The sequence below is a fragment of the Camelus bactrianus genome, chromosome 10 (assembly GCF_048773025.1).
Source record: "Camelus bactrianus isolate YW-2024 breed Bactrian camel chromosome 10, ASM4877302v1, whole genome shotgun sequence".
Lineage (NCBI taxonomy): Eukaryota > Metazoa > Chordata > Mammalia > Artiodactyla > Camelidae > Camelus > Camelus bactrianus.
In genome coordinates, this window is record NC_133548.1 from 32,037,675 (window position 1) to 32,057,536 (window position 19,862).

At 34.6% G+C, this 19,862-nt stretch overlaps 1 protein-coding gene across 3 annotated transcripts in view; it reads right to left on the bottom strand.

Annotated features, from left to right (window-relative positions):
* Nucleotides 1-19,862, bottom strand: part of GAS2 (growth arrest specific 2) — a 119,758-nt gene that overhangs the window by 64,212 nt on the left and 35,684 nt on the right. For all 3 annotated transcript variants that reach the window (XM_074372229.1, XM_074372230.1, XM_074372228.1), the window contains exon 4: nt 11,271-11,412. In XM_074372229.1, coding sequence (XP_074228330.1) covers nt 11,271-11,412 — 142 coding nt within the window. The remainder of the gene's footprint in view (nt 1-11,270; nt 11,413-19,862) is intronic.

Sequence of the window (19,862 nt, forward strand, 5' to 3'; positions counted from 1 at the left end):
GACTTTAGCAAAAATAATGCAATGAATAAGGATTAAAAAATTACACATCACAGTCCTTTGTTAGCCTCCAAACAATAATGTCAAGTGAGCTCTTGAAATAATGTCTTCTCCTAACCAAATCTGGTTAAATGATTGTTTAGAAAGAAACACTTTCAACTGACTGGTTTTTGTAAATATATACCAATATATACAATAAGCCAGTTTTGCCCATAAAATGAGCAAATTAGAAGACAGTTCTTTGCATTGATATTTCTATTCTAAAATAATCTAATTACTTAATAATTTTGCTTCACCAACTGCTTTGGACCCATTTAGCAGTGGTGGCAAACCATACTTCCGTTTATTGAGCCTATCAGAGGAGTATGTACTCCTTACACTGCTCTTTTTTAACCTAGAAACTTTTAAAAGTGTTTATTATATTCAGCACCTAATAAAGACAACATTTATGGGGAGGGGAAGATAACACTGAGAATGGTCTTTACATAGACATAATATCTTGATTTAAAAAATACTGGCTTATTGATAAACTTAAGAAAAATAGCAATATTGCTTCAATCCTTAAACACAGAATTTTATAATAATTTAATTTCTCAGCATTATTCTAATTCTTCAACCTAATTATCTAATCTCTTCTCTCCACAGATTATGGTAGTGACAATATTTGCCACTGACACCAGAATGGAATTTATTGGGAGTGTGTGAATAGAAAAATATATTTATTTGGATTGTAAAAGTATATGATTTCACTTGGCTTTCAACAGACAAAAATTTATGACCTTGTTATAAAATGTCATTTTTAAAGCTTTCAAAATAAGTTCGAATCTCATTAGCAATGCTCATTAAAACAGAATTCATTATGGGAAATCTGAATTACAGAATACTTCCAATCCCAGTAATACAAATTTTAGTTTTAGCTGACCTTTAGTGAATTGTCACAAAACTCAAGTTGGGGAAGCCTAAAATTACTTCTAATGAAAGGGGCTTAAAATAAATATATTTACTACCTCCAGTTTCAAGTACACTCCTAGTTGACTCTGGCTGAAAGATACAAACTTCACAACTTTGATATATTAAATCAACTTCGATGCAATGAAACATACGGACTGTAATATCACAGAGGTATCAATTTCAAACAGAAAACAATAACAAACATCACAAAACAAAAGCAAACAAATGAAAATCAATCTCCCTATCTAGATAATCAATTTCTTCTGATTTGGACTTTTTTTTTTTAAATCCTGTCGATGGTACAGAATAACAAACATAATAACAGACAGGAGAAAGGAATACATGAAAGCCGAGGAGAGGATCTTTAAGGCCCTGCTGTTACCCTCATCTTCCGTGAAAGCTGTGTGAAGCAAGTGGTAAGGCTCCGGGAGACTTGGATACAAAGTCATGCATTTCATGATGGAAACAGTGTCAAAACAGGAGAATTATTAGTGAACTGACCAAATGGTGTCGGTGTGCAGTCAACAACCAACTATAAAAAGTAATGTGTCCAACTATGGTGATTCCTTAGCCAGCTTACTGTACTTATTTTGAGGACTGTATAAGCATTGGAAGTAAATAAATACATCTTATGAAAAACAAAATTCATTCTGAAGAAAAACAGTAACGTGGGCAACATACGAAAGACAATGTGATAAGTAGGATGCACTGTGATTGTGTATTTCTTTGCTTTCTCAGTTCAGCTATCAACATAAATCAGCTTTTGCATGCCAACACTCAAATATCAAACCTGCCATGGACTCATTAGATAATCAATTTGGCGAACTGAAAAGTAACTACATGATTCTGCATTTTAGATCCTTATCGGAATCAGCTTATAAAATTTAAGACAAATAAACCTCTCGGCCTCATTTCTTAGGAGAACGATAATAGAAAGATGATGTTTTACTTCTCAGTTTTCTTGGTGATGTTAACTTTAATAAAGCAATTAATTGCATTATTGCTTCAAAATACACCTATAATATTGTCTCACGTATTAATGGATTTTTTAATACTGGGCATATCATGCCTGGCCTATAATGGCCAAAAAATCATGTTTGATGACTAGAAAGCAATGAATGACTTAAATCTACAGAGGGTCATAACTTGGCACAACACCTAGAACAGAGTAATTACTCAACATTATGTCTCCCAGTACTAAGGATGATGGCAGTTATGTGGTGATGACAGTAGCTGTGACAATGAACAAACTGAATAAAGACTAAAATCTTACCTAGCATCTTTAGGAAAGGCAAGAATTTAAATGATGCAAATGTTCATTTAATTATAAAACAAGCACTCTTCCTTTATTCTATCAAGTTAAATTCAAGAGTCTTTAAGTAGGTTCTCCATGATACCAAACAGGTGACTGTGTTTGGGTTTTGCACTCAAGCAAGTTCTAAACTAAAGTTAATAGATGGAAAGAGTATAGCGGCTGGTGGGGGGATTGCAGCCACGAAGATCTGGGTCTGAGGGTGAGATCTAAGGTTTACTAGTTATGTTATTTGGGGAGATTACTCTATAAAATCTCACTTTTCTGAGGGAAAATAATATTTTGCCATATTTTTGTGAGGATTAAACAAAATAATATTTATTGCTATTCTTAGCCAGTGTTGGGCATGTGGGAAAACTTGCCCAACGTTAGTTTTTTATTATTGCTTTTATTATTATTATTATTATTATTATTATAAATTATTTGTTTAAAGATTATCTTCATTTGGCTTAATCAACATTAATACACTCTCGTTTTTTCTATAAGCATTTTTTTTTTCTGTGCAACTATCAAGTGTCAGTCACCATTCTAAGTAGTGGAAGAAACTTCAGAATAAAAAAAATTACTATTGATAGATGTGTATAATTTAAAGTGGTCATTATAATAAGTATATTTTGAATATTTTATCATTTATATTATATAAAAAACAGTTATTTCTAAATATAATCTAAGATTAAGTAGGTCAATTTGGCCAGCATATATAGACAGATATACAGCAGATATCCTATCATTACTGTGAGTTTGTGCTAAATATAAAACTTAAGTAACAATTTTATTAGAACATGTCATTTTATGAAACACTAAACATCTTACCATCAATTTTTGTCCATCTCTGGGAATAAAATAATTTAGATGAGCCCATTTTCAATAAATTACCTAAGTTGATTATATATTTATTATATATATGGATGCATGTTTTTGTCAGGATGACAAGAAAGACAACTTTTAGTGCACTGCATTTGAACTTAAAGCCTTTGTGTTGAGTCATATGTGCTATTCATTTTAAAGACATTTACTGATTTGTCTTTTCAAAAACATAAGGGAATATCTACTTACACTGAAGTTTATGGTAGAAAACATTTTTCATTCTATCACTGCAACATTAATATGGTCTTTTGCTTTGAGTTATGAATAGCAGAGGGGGCCACTATCACTTTCTTTCCTCTGAATAAATTCTCTTCAGAACAAATGAAAAGCTCTCCAGCTGCTGGTGACTATTATGCAAAAGGTTTTATCGTTGGAGACTTCTTTTTAAATAATCAAAACCATTTCAAAGAAAAGTATAAGGCAGGACACCTCTGGGAGAAGTAACACAGATCTCTATTCAAAACTGTGTGGCAAGAGACTCAGTCTTATAACCTAGATTCTATAAAAATCTCATGGGCTTCAAATGTCAAATGGAATGCTGTGAGCTCCAGGAATAGAAATGAGACCTTCCGCTAAAGCAAGGGATAGAGATTCAGTGTCACAGAATCCGCAAGGATAAAATGCATTAGACCATGAGTGTATAGTTTAGCTAAATATATTAAGTTTAAACAGATGGTCAAAAAAAAAAAAAAAAAAAAAAAAGAAAGAAAGCATGACCATTGTGTTGGCTATTTGGGTTCCACACATTAGAGGGTACAATATTCATGTTGGTTTTGAAAGAAACTGAATTTTTGGATTTATATTTAGAAAGAAAATTTGAAAGAATTGTATTTGGGACTGAATATTACATTGTGAAAATATCATAAATTAAAAGCTGCCCACCTTCCCAGAGCAGAGAACAGGTTCAGAGAATACTCAGAAAGAGTGATATAATAGAAGATAGAACCAGCTCGATGTCAGAAGACTCGGGTTCCAGGCAAGGCTACATCATTTTCTTATTTCTAAAACCTGCCTTCTACTCGCTCTTTCTTATGAGGTAATTTTATGGTTAAGGGTATATGGTATACAGTAAGCACTCAAACTTTACTCCCTTGCTACTTAAGTGGTGGTCCACAAACCAGTAGGATTGGCATCAGCTGAGAGCTTGATAAAAATGCAAATTACTGGGTCCCACCCCAGACTTACTGATCAAAATTTACATTTAAACAAGCTCCCCAGGCAATGGATATGCACGTGGAAGTTTGAGAATCATTATATTAATCAATGTTATGATTACTATAATAAACATCAGGTATAATTCTTTATCTATTTGGTCAAAAATGTTCAAATGTGCTTTGATATATGGAATGTGCTCTAGCAATGTTCAGGATAACAGTGATGATAAAGAGGATAAAGTGACGATGATGAGTGGAGGAAAAAGAATTTGTGCATTGGATTAGCCCTTAATGGGTATTATGGGCATTTATCACCTGTCAGGATCTATAAGGTACAAAAGATCCTTCTCAAGAAAGTGAAGAGATGGCCCTCCACGTCATGTCACTCCCAGTAAGTAACATGCAGAAATCTTTGAGTTTAAAGGTAGGAGGCAATTAGGAATAGAACAGGAATTTAGGTGCCTTAAAACGGATCTGGGGAAGGCGAGAGAGAAGAAAAGGCAAATAAGAATAAACCCCACAAACTAATGGATGCTGGGAGTGTGTGTATACACATTTCTCAGAATCACTATTCACTTTAAAACAGGATGCAACATCCATAAAATTCATATAAACAAGGAAAATTTATTCATAATCTCATCAGTAATGGAACATGCATAGAATAAAATGTAGCTAATCAATGTGGTTAATTCCCTTCGCCCCTAAATCAGGAGATGTCCTGGGGCAAGTATGCCCTTTCTGTCTCCAGCACCCAGACTTTATGTGGAATTAATGGATTAAGTCACTATCACTCAGAGCAGCAATAGGAGGCAAGAGTCTTTTCTAATTTGGTTTACATTTATATTTTATTTTTTCTTTTACTTGAAATAGTCATATGAACTAAAATTATCTCATACAAAGCATAGCTTTCTGTAATACGGGGACATGATCTTTGGAGGCAAGTGGATCTGAAATCAAATCCTAGCTGGGTCATTTAGAAGCTGTGTAATATTCTGCAAGTTATTTAATTCTCTAGGTCCTAACCTAGCATCTTTGCTTCTAGAATGGCGGTTTTTGGGAGATTAGATATGGGGGCACATGACCTTGGCTACTGTTATTGCGCATATAGTGTTATTATTGAATATTGCATAGTGAAAATTTGATCCTGGAAAAGCTAGAAGGCTGACCACTTTCCTAACTCGACCCTGACTCCGTCAAACCCTTGATACACCTATTACTCCTGAGAGACATTTGGTTCTCTTAGATTCCATACTGCTCGCTCTTACATTTTTTCTTTTCTGACATAGGGACAAATGGTTATATTTAGAGAGAGTTTCTGAGCTCTAAAGAGTGAAGTGAGATGATATTAAAGTCCTCTATGAGAACAGGTGTTAAAAAGTCCAAAGTCTAAAATAAATTGTTCCTGGGCAAGAAATACTGGGAATATAAATAATCCAGAGATGATTTGGTGTCCTGAAATTATTATCCTACATTAATATTAATCAAAGTAATATAGCTTTTTTTTTTTTTTTTTACAGAAATACTCATATAATCCCAGTACAGACGACGACAACAACAAGGGGTGATTTGTCAAACACTGGAAGGCAGGCAGAGATGCTTTTTTTCTGATGCAATAGGTATAAAATGGGAAATGTTAATGCTTAAAAATCCACATACAATCCTTTTCACTTTTGTGCAGTGACATCAAAGCAATAACCGTAGGTAGGTCAGTGCCTGACCAGTATTTGATAGAACAAAGAATTGTATAAAACTGCCCTTCAGAGTCATGCATCAAAAGAAGACAGGGCCACACAGCAAACACGAACACAAAGTAAGAATGAAAAACAAATCACACACATTTGCATGCTAGCACAGCAGATAGCAAACCCTTTTCTTGCTGAGGAGATTCTTTCTCAGAGAAATAGGTGAAGAATAGTCACTGGCCTCCAAATCCTATAATCATCCAATAACATAATGATATTGACACAATTACAGCAAGCAAAAATCTGTGCATATTTCAAGTACCCCCCTCCCCAAGCCGTTTTTCTTTCTCCCATCTCCTAGCTCATTAGAATCTATACAAACAGAACAAAATAAAAACAAAGATCTGGGGAAAACATTAAGCGAACATAATAATCTCTAAATCAGTGTGCTAAAGTACATTACAAATAATAAATCCTCTATGCAAAAATATCACTAATTTAAGGAAATAGTTCCTACTTAAAATACCTTAGAAAAAAAATCATAGAGCATTCATTTTAGGATTCATATCTTAAACCTTTTTAAGATTGAGAATAAGTCATCAATCTGGTCTAAATCTAAATGATAAAAAGTAAGCCATATAAACATATTCAGCATTATTTCAAAAAGGTGGTTAAGGTATCTAACCTTTGAAAACATATTACATTACTGTTAGGAAGATTATTGATTAATATGGTGTGATAAGTTTTACATCTCTGTGAAACTGAAAATTGAAATGCTTTCACACCTAGAATTTTCTAAACATTTTTTTCTTTACTCCAGAATTGAAAGTTCTTTTCTTTTAAGATAATTACCAGGGGAATATTTTGTGTTTAGGCTGATAAGCTACATACTTTTTGAAGTCAAGAAAATGTTCATGTACATCTTTTTAACATAAAGCACAATCCTAAATATTTTTAAGAAATCCAATAAAACCAATTAATAATCTTAATAAATCAGAGACATGAGAAAGGAAATCCCCTTCAATGTACTGACTTATACATCAGCATGATTTGAATAGTGGACTTGTCAGTGAGCATTACATGCAGAACCAAAAAGTTAAAGTGTGTCCCACAACACACACAAAAATTTTTGTCATCTATTCCTGTAGTTGTATGAAACTAATCACTTGAAATGTTTACCCTTAACAATATGAAACAGCCCTTATCATACACAGATTATAAAATACACTGATGTCAATAAATAATCCTCTATGCAACTTGGTTCAAATTGTATCTTAATATAAATAAAATTGTTCATGTTTCAGATTACATGCCATACCAGCTTACTGTCTGAAGCTTGTTCATGGATAATTGAAGAAGAAAATGGTTCCACTTACAACCCAATTACTATTTATCTTACTTTCAAATTCTGAACATATTTTATTGTTATTTACTAGATGTAAATGCTTGACCTCATGTTCATATTATACCATAATTTTCCCATATTCTTAACTAGTCTCAAAAATACTATGAATATTATTTTTGGTTGGTATCCATGGATGACTACAGTTTGTTTAAGCTGCCACCAAATGTCACAGACTCTTAAAAATATTTCAATGGACAGTCTATTGCCTATCTCTACTTACTTTCTTCAAATAAACTTTTAGAAGTAGAACAACTTGATAAGAGGTTATGAGCATTTCTGAAATCTTTGATACATAGTGTCAAATTGCCCTCCAAAGAAGGCATACTGATTTTCAATTTTTTTCAGCAATTGTAGGAGACCCTGTTTTCCTGCAAACCCAACACTAAATAAACAATTCTTAGTCTTTGCTAATTCTTCATAGTTTTTATTTATTATTAAGGGGTCAAACATTTTTATATTGTTTTTGGACTTCTGTAAGTCTTTTACGAATAAGCTGTTCGTGACATTTATCCATTTTTCTATTGGGTCATTTCCAAAATATTGCTCGGGATATTGTCAAACATTTTTATATCTTTTTTGGACTTAGGAAAAACCCCCCAAAAAGATATGAAAGTCTATTATGAATAGGGTGTCCATGACATTTATCCATTTTTCAGTTGGCTCATTTCCGAAACACCATTTGGGATATTAGTTGAACTTATGATCTAAGAACTGACATTTGAAAGAGGAAACATTCTCTCTCAAGAATGTCTTTGAAGATAAACTGCAGGTTGTACTCTGTATCTGATTGCATGGTGGTACAGAAAGTTATCCGCCAAGAATCAAAAAGACAAGCAGGAGAGAAGCATATGGAGCAAGGTGCTGCCCATCCTCCCCAGGGCATCGCTGGCATAGCTTCCCCACCCACTGAGAGTTCTTGTCATTAGCTGTTGTGGAAAGAGAACAGACTGAGTTGTGAATCAAGATCCTCTCACAAATAATCGTACAAAATAGCACGGCAACAGAGGGTGGCGTATCAGTTGCCACAAAGATAAGAATGCTTTATGCAGGCAGAGACCTTTGAACAGCTAAAGACAGAAGCCTCTTGATACACTCAGTACAGTGATCTACTTTATCATTCATTCAGACAGATGTTTCCCCTTCATCAGGGCATCTTTTCATTGTATTTGCTGTTCAAAACCCTAGGACACAAAGGATGCTCTTCATCTTGTGTGCTACTGAAATGAAATCTTGAGGTAGGGAAAAAAGCAAAAAAACCCTTGCCCTAAATTCCCTTTCAAAGGTGAAGTGTGAAAAGACATCAAGCAGAGGACACAGTGTTACTGTTCCAAGAAAGTCAATTCTGTGGAGTCCAAGGCCTTCAGTGGCGGTGGCTCAATCACTTCCTCACCCTCGGTGAATAATAAGAAAAATCCAAGGAGAACGGGTTCCACCTGGGGACCTGGAATTTCTCATCGTCCTTCCTCTTGATTATACGCACATCTCTGGGCACGGCTGTTTCCTGTCTCTGAATAATCCTAAAGTCAATGCTATGATATTGGCTCCCTTCTTCCGTCTCCACGGGGCCTACTGCACATCACCTCGTGTCCTATTCTAAACAGCAGAAATTTCACATTTATCTTTTCATTGAGCAGCAAACTAGAAAGCCTAACTATATGATTTAGTTTGGTATTGACAGATTTAAAAATTATTTAAAAAATTGTATAGCCTTGAACATTTGGTCTTATTAAAATTTCTTGGCTATACAAATACATTTTAATTGCAAGGTCTAAGCTAAGTGGTACTAAAGAACATAATCAAAAATCAAAGAAATTTTAACAAAATACTCAATTGTTATTGCATATAAATTATCCTGGGCTTTCTTTTATATAAAGTCAGGTTTTTTTCAAACAGGGTGAAGAACTCAACCATCTCAAAATTCTTCCTGGCATAATTTTATGTGCTCTGGAGTATGTGTTTATATACCAGGGCCATTGTTCTATAAGCTGCTTTAGGCTTTACTGTTTCAAGATAAAATGTATTATTTATTACATGAATGGGGTTTTAAAAAGCCATTCAAGCTTCCTGGAGTCCAGCTGAAAGGTTTATTAGTTCAATCAACAGCAGAACTTATGGGGCTAAGAAAACTGAGACAAGATCATATTTACATTCACAGCTCCTGGTAATTCCTTGGCCTGTAGCCGTCACTGGAAAATGCTTTTTTAGTGGAAACCTGTGCAATGAACAAATTACCAAACAAAGAAAGCAGTTCCCCGACGTAGCCATTCTTTAGCGAGGCAGGGGCACGCCAGAATTTTAAATCATGATGTTAACTGTCCACACATGAAGTGTACTTCTTGTGATGAAGATTTGATTTTTAAAAATGTATATACATATATACACATATATATATGTGTGTGTGTGTATGTGTGTGTGTGTGTGTATATATATATATATGTAAATGTGTGTGCGTGTACACGCAGACATTGACTAGGTCTTGCAAGGATTTTTTTTTCACAAATAATTTTGCCACACACTCTTTTCCTATAATCTTCCTCTCACATAGTTTCCTATCAACCTGAGAGTTAACATCCATTTGTAAAACAACCACCAGAATGAAAAAGAATTATATCCATGCCTGTCCTCCACTGAGTCTGTTTTACTTTGCTGTGTGGAAACAGTAAGAACGCTGAAAGCCCATGTATACAATGAGCACTCAAGGAGCACGGTGTTGCATACAGTGCGCTGCTGTGCAACTATTCTGGCTTATTTTTTCTTTCGGGTATAAAATGTTCTAGTCTAAGTTCACGGTATTCTCTGCTGAGAGAATTCTCAGAAATTTGATGACAGTCTTTTCCATATCACATCAGCTCTTAGTACAAACACCAATCTCCTTAAGCACATAAAGTGAGTAAGATTTTAGAGGCTGCCATCAATTTCCTGGGTTCAGCAGGGGAACACTGTTCTGCGAGGCCTAGAGGCAGAGAGTATTTTCCTTGTTGGGAGGCAATTTGCATCCTTGTTCTCTCTGAAGGATGCTCAGCTTACTTTGATGCTAATATTTAGTATTATGTGATTTTGTGAATTGATTTTTTTAAAGCCTCAGGCAAAAGAACCAAAGCTTCAGTTTTCCCTTCTAAATGTGTCCTATCTTCACTTAGTTCCGCTTTACTAGAACTGAACTTTAATCCCCAAATTTTCCATATTAGGGTTATACTGGACTAGATCTTGTAGGAGGTCTGATCATTTAAAGGTATCAAGTAATGTCAAAACACTGAATGGTCCAATGTATGTTTTCACCCAAGGAAATACAAAACCAGACGCTATGGTCTGGAAGTGGATTTGCCAAAATTCAATCATAAAACAAACCAATCCCCTCTCCCCCAGATATCTGGGTAGGCCCAGGCACTAAGGTATCTGCCTTTTATTCCGTCATTTTCAATTATCCTAATCTCCTGCTTGCTTGTCTGATATTAACTAACTGAAAAAAAAAAATCAGTTTCAACAAAGAGAGAGCTTATGGCAGATGGTGTTTTCATACTTGTAGAGGCGAAAAGACAAAAGGGCTCTTGATGGCTGGCTGAAGAATAAATAGCTACCCTTCTAGTCCAAGTAAGAGCCTGGTGGTAAAATTTAACTCTCCATTTTCCAAGTACCCCCAGTTTTGCATTGTATATACTTGTTTTTAGCCAGGAAAGAATTATGCTACTTGTGTTCCTGTTATTTTATGCACAAGGTGACCAAGAGTAAGAGGGTGCAGTTTTCTACCTTCAAAGGCTCAAGTTGACAACAAACTACAATTGTTTTGAAGTTAGCAGACTGTGAAATGACATCCCACACAAAAAAAGTTAGTTTGGGTAGTTACATTGACCAACAATAACTGTAATGTTATATCAGCTAAAAATTCGGAAACAAATACATACCCAAACCTTCGGATTCAAACAGACACGTTTCGTCTACCCCTAAATCTCGGCACCAGGATAGGAAATTTGCCGTATTGTCTCTGGCGAAAAAGGATCCTGAAGGCGCGCTGGCTTTGCAGGGAATCTTCTTCAAGGGCAGATTCTGAAAAACAAAGAAACCTCACTCTGGTGGAATATCTAGCAAAGTCATCACAGAGACACATTAAATGTACATTTACGTTGTCAACAAAACGCGTTGGTAGGACCTCATGTCAATAAATAGGTTTGTGAAGAACTATAGAAAAGGACGTGAAATGCAAATGGGATGTAGCCAGTAATTAAGAGACTATGGAAATCTGTGCCTGTAAGCACATCCTTGCCTTTCTAGTACCCAGAGGTAAATATACACAAGTCCCTTCCCTGGCGCAGGTCACCTCTTTTCTTTCTCTTCTATTATTGCTTTGGCCTTCTCTTTCATCTAAGTTTTCTGTCAGTATTTTTCATAAAGTATGTATAAATGTATTTCTCATTTGTGAAAGAAGAATGAAACACAAATACAGTACATGAATGTAGATAAAGTATAACACACACACCTGCATTCTTATATGCCTACACACACAATAAAAATTCCATGAGAATTATAATGTCAAAATTATAATGCCAAGAATTATCGAACATCCATGCCCCTATCACAAATATCAAGAAAAGGAACTATTAAAAATCTTTTATCTTTCAACAATAACATTCTATCATCTTCCTTCCAGACTATTTCCTTTTAAATCATAGGTCACTGCGCTGTTATGTAATATAAAAGTCATTCTGGTTGGATTTCTGCTATCAGAACCTTGAAACATATTATTTACATTCTGCATCATTTCTCTTCTGGGATAAGAAAATACTTACAATAAGGGAGGGTGTGAACCTGGAGAGACTTTCTATTAATCGTCTTAGACAGTTTCAGCCCTGGAGATCTCCCTTGGTACCAAACCAAATGTTATAAAGAGTTGTGTGAGGTTTTTTCTGTAATAGAATATCACCCGTTTTCATGGCACTTCATGAACTTATAGAGTATGATTCTATGTGATGCAAAAAACTGAGCCAAGTATTTGGATGCTCTGGGCTAGACAGAATGTTGCCTCTAAGAGCAAAAAGATCAAAGGAGAAGCACTCTGTAATTTAAATTTACAGATAGGTTATTTCCTCTATTCACTGTAAACAACAAATATAAACAAAATGCTGTTGACTGTTGAGGTCAAGGTTTTCAAGGTTGGTTATCAAAGAAATGAAATAGTGGTCTTAGCGTGTTGGTGAAGCCTTGCTAACATCAAACGATTACTAGCATTTTTCCTGTTCAGGGATTTTATAGCTACATAACTAAAATATTCAGTTTCTACATCATTCAAAGGCTGTATCTGTATAATCTCAAAGATCCATCTCTTTGTTGCTGACTGAATTTATTTTAGGGTAGACTTTGCATGAATATACACACATATATAGGTACATATAACAACACCCCCTTAACCAGTTGGTTATGTAATGGTTTCCAATGCTTTCCTATAGGAAATATAAAAACAATAAGAAATAGCACAGTATAATGTTTCCTTTATAAAATATTCATAAACATCAATTAGTCAATTTTTATTTAAATTAAAAAATACATATCCTTAAATCTAACAATTCACTTCTAAAAATCTATCCTACAGATATAATGGTATTAGTGCTTAAAAATACATGTTCAAGTATATTTGTTGCAACACTGGTCGAATAGGAAAGAAATATAAATAAGAATAAGTCAAGAATGGGCTAGTTGAATAATATATAGTATACAAATACAACCAAACTCTATGCAATCATTTAAAAAGAATTAGATAAATGTGTATGCATTGAATCACAAAGATGTTCAGTATATACTCTTAAGCAGAAACCAATTAATTTGAACACAGATACGTATGATACAATTTCTTTTTATGATGTGTGCGTATACACAGATATACTAGTCATATATAATGTTAAAGATGGCTGTATATAATGTTAAATTGCATATAAATGTCAATTATAAATACAAATATTATATTTATTTACATAATATTAATTTGGGAAGAATTCAAGAAGGACATCCATCAAATCGATAGTAATTATCTTTGAGGCAGGTGATTGATGCATAGATTTACATAATGCCATAGTATGTAGTAGGATTTTGAGTGACTTTTACAGTTTATCAGTATTTTCAGATTAAATAATCAAAGTAGGTAAATTATGTCAGCCAAAATATAAAAAAGAAGATTTGGTGGAAAAAAATCTTCAAGAAGTGACTGTAAAATTCCTCTATGATGCACATAAGACAAGAACATATAAAGATTCAAACACTGACCCATTTTAAAATCTACCACCTGTTGGGTGAAGGGATAGAGCTCAGCAGCAGAGCATGTGCTGCGTGTGTGCGAGGTCCTGGTTCAATCCCCAGTGCCTCCATTAAGAGGGGAAAAACATCTACCATGTCTATCCTGGGTGGGGAAAAAAACTTGTGAAATCACTTCAAACTGATGAACGAGTTTGCACACAGGAACTATAACCTAGGAACGATAAAATGTTTGACAGAACTAAGGGCATGCCAAAGGACACGAGGCGCATGGCTTGCAGGGCAAAAAGGACCACAGTACACAGATTGCACTAGAGAAGCTAGAGATTGCTTTGACACTTGATCCACCAAGGACACATTTTGAGAGAGTACCCACAAGCCACAAGCCCTCAAAAATCATTCAGCCTACTCTTTAAGAACTTATAAGCACAAACACTAAGCATATTAATGAAAACAGCATTTTTCCCCCTAGAAGTTTATGGTCCTTACAAAGTAACCTACATATCATATGCCAGAGTCTAAGCATTGATTTAAAACTCAATCACCTTGAAAGACATGAGAGTTACTTTAGGACAAATAAAATGAGAGCTAGCTAGTGACACTTGGTAACTTGGGAACCTTCAAGGAAGAGGAATTCAGTGGCACCAAAGACCTAAACTTGTGGCATGTAAGTGATTTATAGGGTATTTGTTCCTGTCCTGGAGCTGTTAGAGTCAGTACTTCCACGTCAGCTGAAGACTAGAAAACTGTAAACTCTGTGAATGGAAGCTTCCAATCTCATCCAGATAAAATCTTTTGTTGGGTCAAATTTTAAAAAGTCATTCTCATTAGTCCAGATGCCTAAAGAAGCTTCACACACGGGACCTGTGAAGTCCATCACATATAAACAAGAGTAAGTATCTCTGCTCATCAGCCGAGAGCAGTAGTTCATAGCTTGTAGGATCTAGTATTCTTCCTGGCTGCATACCAACCAAAAATCAAAGGGTCAAAATTCTTCCCAGGGGTGCTGTGCCATTCATTTATAAATAAAAGTCTCAGAGCAGAAATCCAATTTCACTTGAATTAAAGAACAAATGATCAATAATACCAGTACCCAATACCTTTTGAATGTAAAAATATTTTTGACATATTTTACACACACACACAAATTTATAAAGTTCTGAAGACGTTAGCAATTACATCTCTCCAAATTCTGTGACTTTTAAAAAATTTATTAATTTCTCTAGGCTCTCATGAAAATCCTAGAAAAAAATGCCCACTTTGTATCTCTTTTTATAGCACAATTATACATAAAATGCTTCTCATAAATTAAGAAAAGCATAACTGAAAAATTTAAGTAATACTTTCGAACTTTTTTGAAAGTTACCTAATATAGAATGAGTAGAGAATAGTTGTCAGGCTGTCCTGAGATTGGGTAGAAATTTAGGCTGACTTACTCACTAGCAAGTCATGCCACTGTATTCCAGCCTCCACTGAGTGGGATTCAGTATTTTGTGTTAGCAAGAGGACAAATGACTACCAAAAACCATTGGGACTGTGTGCAATTAGTCAGCAGGATGCATGTGAACTTTCCTAATATTGAGAGTCTGACTGAGAGTCTTTTCTAATATTGAGAGTCTTTTTATCGCTCAACTGTATTAACCCCAGTTATATACTCATGGCCCCTAAAATACGGATAGAATGACTAACATACAAGAAAATGGTCTGAATTCTGAAAGTGTCCTCCCCATTCCCTCAGAACAACAACCAAGTTAGTTTGCAATAAAAAGAAAGAATTTTAGTTTACTTCTAAGAGCTTTTAATTCAGTCCATTACCTCTTTGGTTAATCACCTCCTAGGGCTTTGGACTCCATTTACCTGAGTTCAAACTCAGCTATGCCACCTTCTTGCTATGAGACTTTAGATAAATTACTTAATGTTTCTGTGCCTCAGTCTTCTCTTCCAATCAAAGCACATAGGGAAAAAAAAATCTCATTCGCTGTGTGTGTGTGCAAGCACAAATTAAATAATATAATTCAAATGTAGAAGTAAGTGTTCAATAAAGGTCATTTATATATTATTTTACTGTTTTTCATTTATTTATTTTAATTAATTAATTAGTTAGTTTATTTTATTGAAGTTTAGTCAGTCACAATGTGTCAATTTCTGGCGCACAACATAATGGCCCGGTCACGCATATACACACATATATTCATTTTCATGTTCTTTTTCATTGAAGGTTATTATAAGATATTGAATATAGTTTCCCGTGCTATACAGAAGACATTTGTTTTTTTGTTATCTATTTTTATATACAGTGGCTAACGTTTGTGTGCTTTTTATGATAAATAAAGTTTATTTATTATCATTGCCATCAGTGCAAGTAAAAATATACTGAATTGCCTGGGAGTTCCTTTTCTCATATTTCCCTGCAAACATTTCACTTTTTCTGTAATGGGTACAAGAACTCAGAAAAAGATTGGCAAGCCATTTATTTCTATCTTTGCCCTAAACTTGAACCTCACCTTTAAAATAGTTTTCTAAGATAACTTTCGGTAATAATAGAAATGTTCTCTATCTGTGCTACCCATTACAGTAACCACTAGTGGCATGTGGTTACTTAATGTACATTACTGAGCACATGAACTTGGTGAGTGTGACTGGAGACTAAATTTTAAATGGTATTTCTTTTTAACCAACTTAAACAGCCACATGTGGCTTGTGGCTATCCTATTAGGCAGCACGTTCATAACGGGAAAGTAAAATCATTACTCGGGGTTTCAGAGAGTCTGATATTTGACCACTTGACTACTTTCCCTCTACTACTGTCCCCGTGTCTTTCAATTCCCTCCAAATCCAATAGTTCCCCTGGATATAGTTACAGAGACGTACAACTATGTCTGTCATTTAGAAAGATTTTACTTATGAGCTGCAGAGTTCACCACATGTATGTCATAGATATGGTGTCGTGGGTGTTACAGCTTCAGAAGGGCAGCAGTGACTGATTCTACTTACAATATTTATAATAATCTGTGCCTAGAGAACCAGGGTGTTACGTATCATTATTCTGCCACAGTGCCAAATATAGTGCTTTACACATAAACAGTACCGACTTGTTTTCTTAATCATATGGTGGGTGGGGAAGAAATAAATTAACATTGTGAGTGCCCACCACGCTCTAGGCACGTACAATAGATACTTTCATACACAGTATCCTCTTTAATTCTCAGAAAATGATGCCATGAAATTAGTAGACAACAGTATCAACATTTTCTAAGATGAAAATCTGAGTTCATTCAGTCAAAATCAAATTGTTCAGACTCTCATACCCACACACTTCAAGTTTAATATATTTCAGTATTTGATTTATTTCCCAAGGTTTTGGCCAGGTAACATTAAAATAAAGAATTGTGTATTTTCTTTCATCTACTAAACCTAGAAAAAAAAGTTGGAGAGAATAGCATCTTTAGTTCTCCATATGCAGGGAACTGAGAATTTAATACTAGTAGTTTAAATAATCCATTCTTCAAAGAAGTTTGAGACCAAATACTCCCCTTGATGATATCAAGTAGACATTTCAGATATAAAACAGAAGAGATATATAAAGTAGAAATGGAAATTGCCAAGAACTAATATCTTTCCTTTTCCAAAGGGTATATAGAATATACTTTGAAATATGCAGGCAATAAAGTCACTCTTTCCATGATGGAATCAGTGTTTCCACTGAATCCCTTTGCTCCTTTTAGTTTTACCATATATTTTATTAAAAAAAAAAAAACTCTCAAAAATGATTTCATTGAACATTCATAGTACCAAGGTATCTAAATGTATTTACCAAGTGGATTTAGAAAGGATGAAAATATATTCTTCATGATTAAAATTACTGGAATTAAAAACAGGGGAAAAATTATTCCTGGTACTACCGACCTCTTCTGCAGACCCTGCTCTAGACCTCATGCCTCGGACAGAGTGAGCAGTGATTTAGCATTCTAGCAGCTGAACTTGCTGGCACTGAACTCAAAATTGACCTTCCCCATCCTTTCCCTCTTCAAGATAGATTCCACTCTGTGGAGAACAGGTCCTGCAGCAAAATTTGGTGTAATATTCATGCTAGAGTAACATAAGAATATTGACATAAATAAGAAACAATTCTAAAAAAGTTTTCTCAAAGTAGACTTCTGGTATACCCTGTAAAATCATAGAGAAATTACTTGACCAATAAAGCTAGAAAATGTTAAGTATTTTTAATTATCTGAAATTATCTCTGGCACAATATAAAATGTAGCTGGAAATTAAGGTCTCATACTCCAGGCTTGAAAGATAGAGATGGACAATAGAAAGTTAAGATTTAAATGAGATGAAAACTTACATCCACACAAAAACCTGCACACATATATTTATAGCAGCTTTATTCATAATTGCCCATACTTGGAAGCAACCAAGATGTCCTTCGATAAGTGAATGAATAAATAAACTTCTGTATATCCAGAAAATGAAATATTATTCAGTGCTAAAAAGAAATGAGATTTCAAGCCATGAAATGACATGGTGGAACCTTAAGTGTATATTACTAACTGAAATAAGCCAATCTGAAAAGGTTACATATTGTATGATTCCAACTATATGATATTCTGGAAAAGGTAAAACTACAGAGATAGTAAAATAACTAGGAGTTTGGGAGAAGAGGGGTATAAACAGGTATGAGACTCAACACATGGTTTTTAGGGCAGTGAAACTATTATGAATGATACTATAAGAGCAGATCTATGTCATTATACATTTGCCAAACCCTCTGCAATGTACAACACCAAGAGGGAACACTAATGGAACTGTGAACTTTGGATGATGATGGCATGCCAGTGTAGGTTCGTTGATTATAACAAGTGTACTATTCTCTTATACTCTCTGCTTAATTTTGCTATGAATCTAAAATTATTCAAAAAATTAAATTCTATGAAAAAGTTATAATGTCATTGATAGTTCATTTAAGACATACCAAATGCTTCACAAAAGAAAAAAACAGAGGAAGTTCAAAAACAAATGCATTCTTTCCATTTCTGTATTCATCTTGCCTAATTTTACATATACACCCACATGGGAATCATTATCTAAATGCTATGCTGCCATGAAAAGCTTCTGTTCTCCCAACTAATGGTTTACACACGGCTAGACAGAGATTATCTTCTTAAAAATTCCTGAAGTCTAGTTCTACACTTTAAAATTCAGTTTCTTGGTGGGTCTATCTAAAAAACTTTTAAATAGAAACCTAATCTGATTTGATTCAACCAATCATTATTAAATCACAATTCTACACCTGGTCTAACACTAGATGCTGGAGACAGACAAAGTCAAGGTTCATTTCTGGAGACCCTCAGGATCTTTGAGTACAGACTTAAAAATCATGATATTGTATGGTAAGAATTACAATAGAAGTTTAGGCATTCAAACAGAAGTTTAAACTTAGTTCTTTGGAAAATTTAAGGATGTGCATTTAACTTTGGGGAGGGGTTGATGGGGCATCATTATAAAAAAGCCTCACAGAGGAGCTGCAATTTATAAAATCGAAGGATCTCAAGTGCTCACCAGGCATAAAAAATGATGAGCAGTGCATTCCATAAAGTGAAATCTTTGACAGGGAGGCAAGGTGTTATGGATGAGTACAGAATGCATGTGGAGGAGGAAATGAGAGCAGAAAAGTTTATTAGACCAGGACCACAATGGGTATCTTATGCTTAACAAGAATTACTGATATTGTAACCTCAAGCAGGAGTTATAAACTCAAAGGCCCAGAAGAAGTCAGGCAGATTAAGTAACAGAAAGAAGTGGCTAGCTCTAGGGGACTGACTATAGGGAGTAGTGGAGATAATGGAAAATTAAGAAGCTCATGCCATCCATGTCCAGGAGGGGCAGCCATATTTATTTAGTTCTAACTCACTGTTATCATAAAGAAATGCAGTCCCAGTATTGTTAGATATTCCAATTTTTCAGAAGAACTTGTAAATCTGTACACTTTAAGGTGAAAAATCCTCTGAATTTGAACAATTGTATCTGTAAGCAGTTACACAATCTCAGTGTTCATAATGGGGAGTGATAAAAAATTGGTAACATTTTAAACTAAGAAGTAACCTAATTATATGCACACTTTGGAAAAAAAAACTAGGTCATTTGTTGTCAAAGGTGGATTTAAGGAACAAAAGAACTTTTTTCAGCTAATTCTACGGAAGTGAAAAATAGTGATTTCTTTTTCATCTGCCACTGCCATCTTGGAACACCTC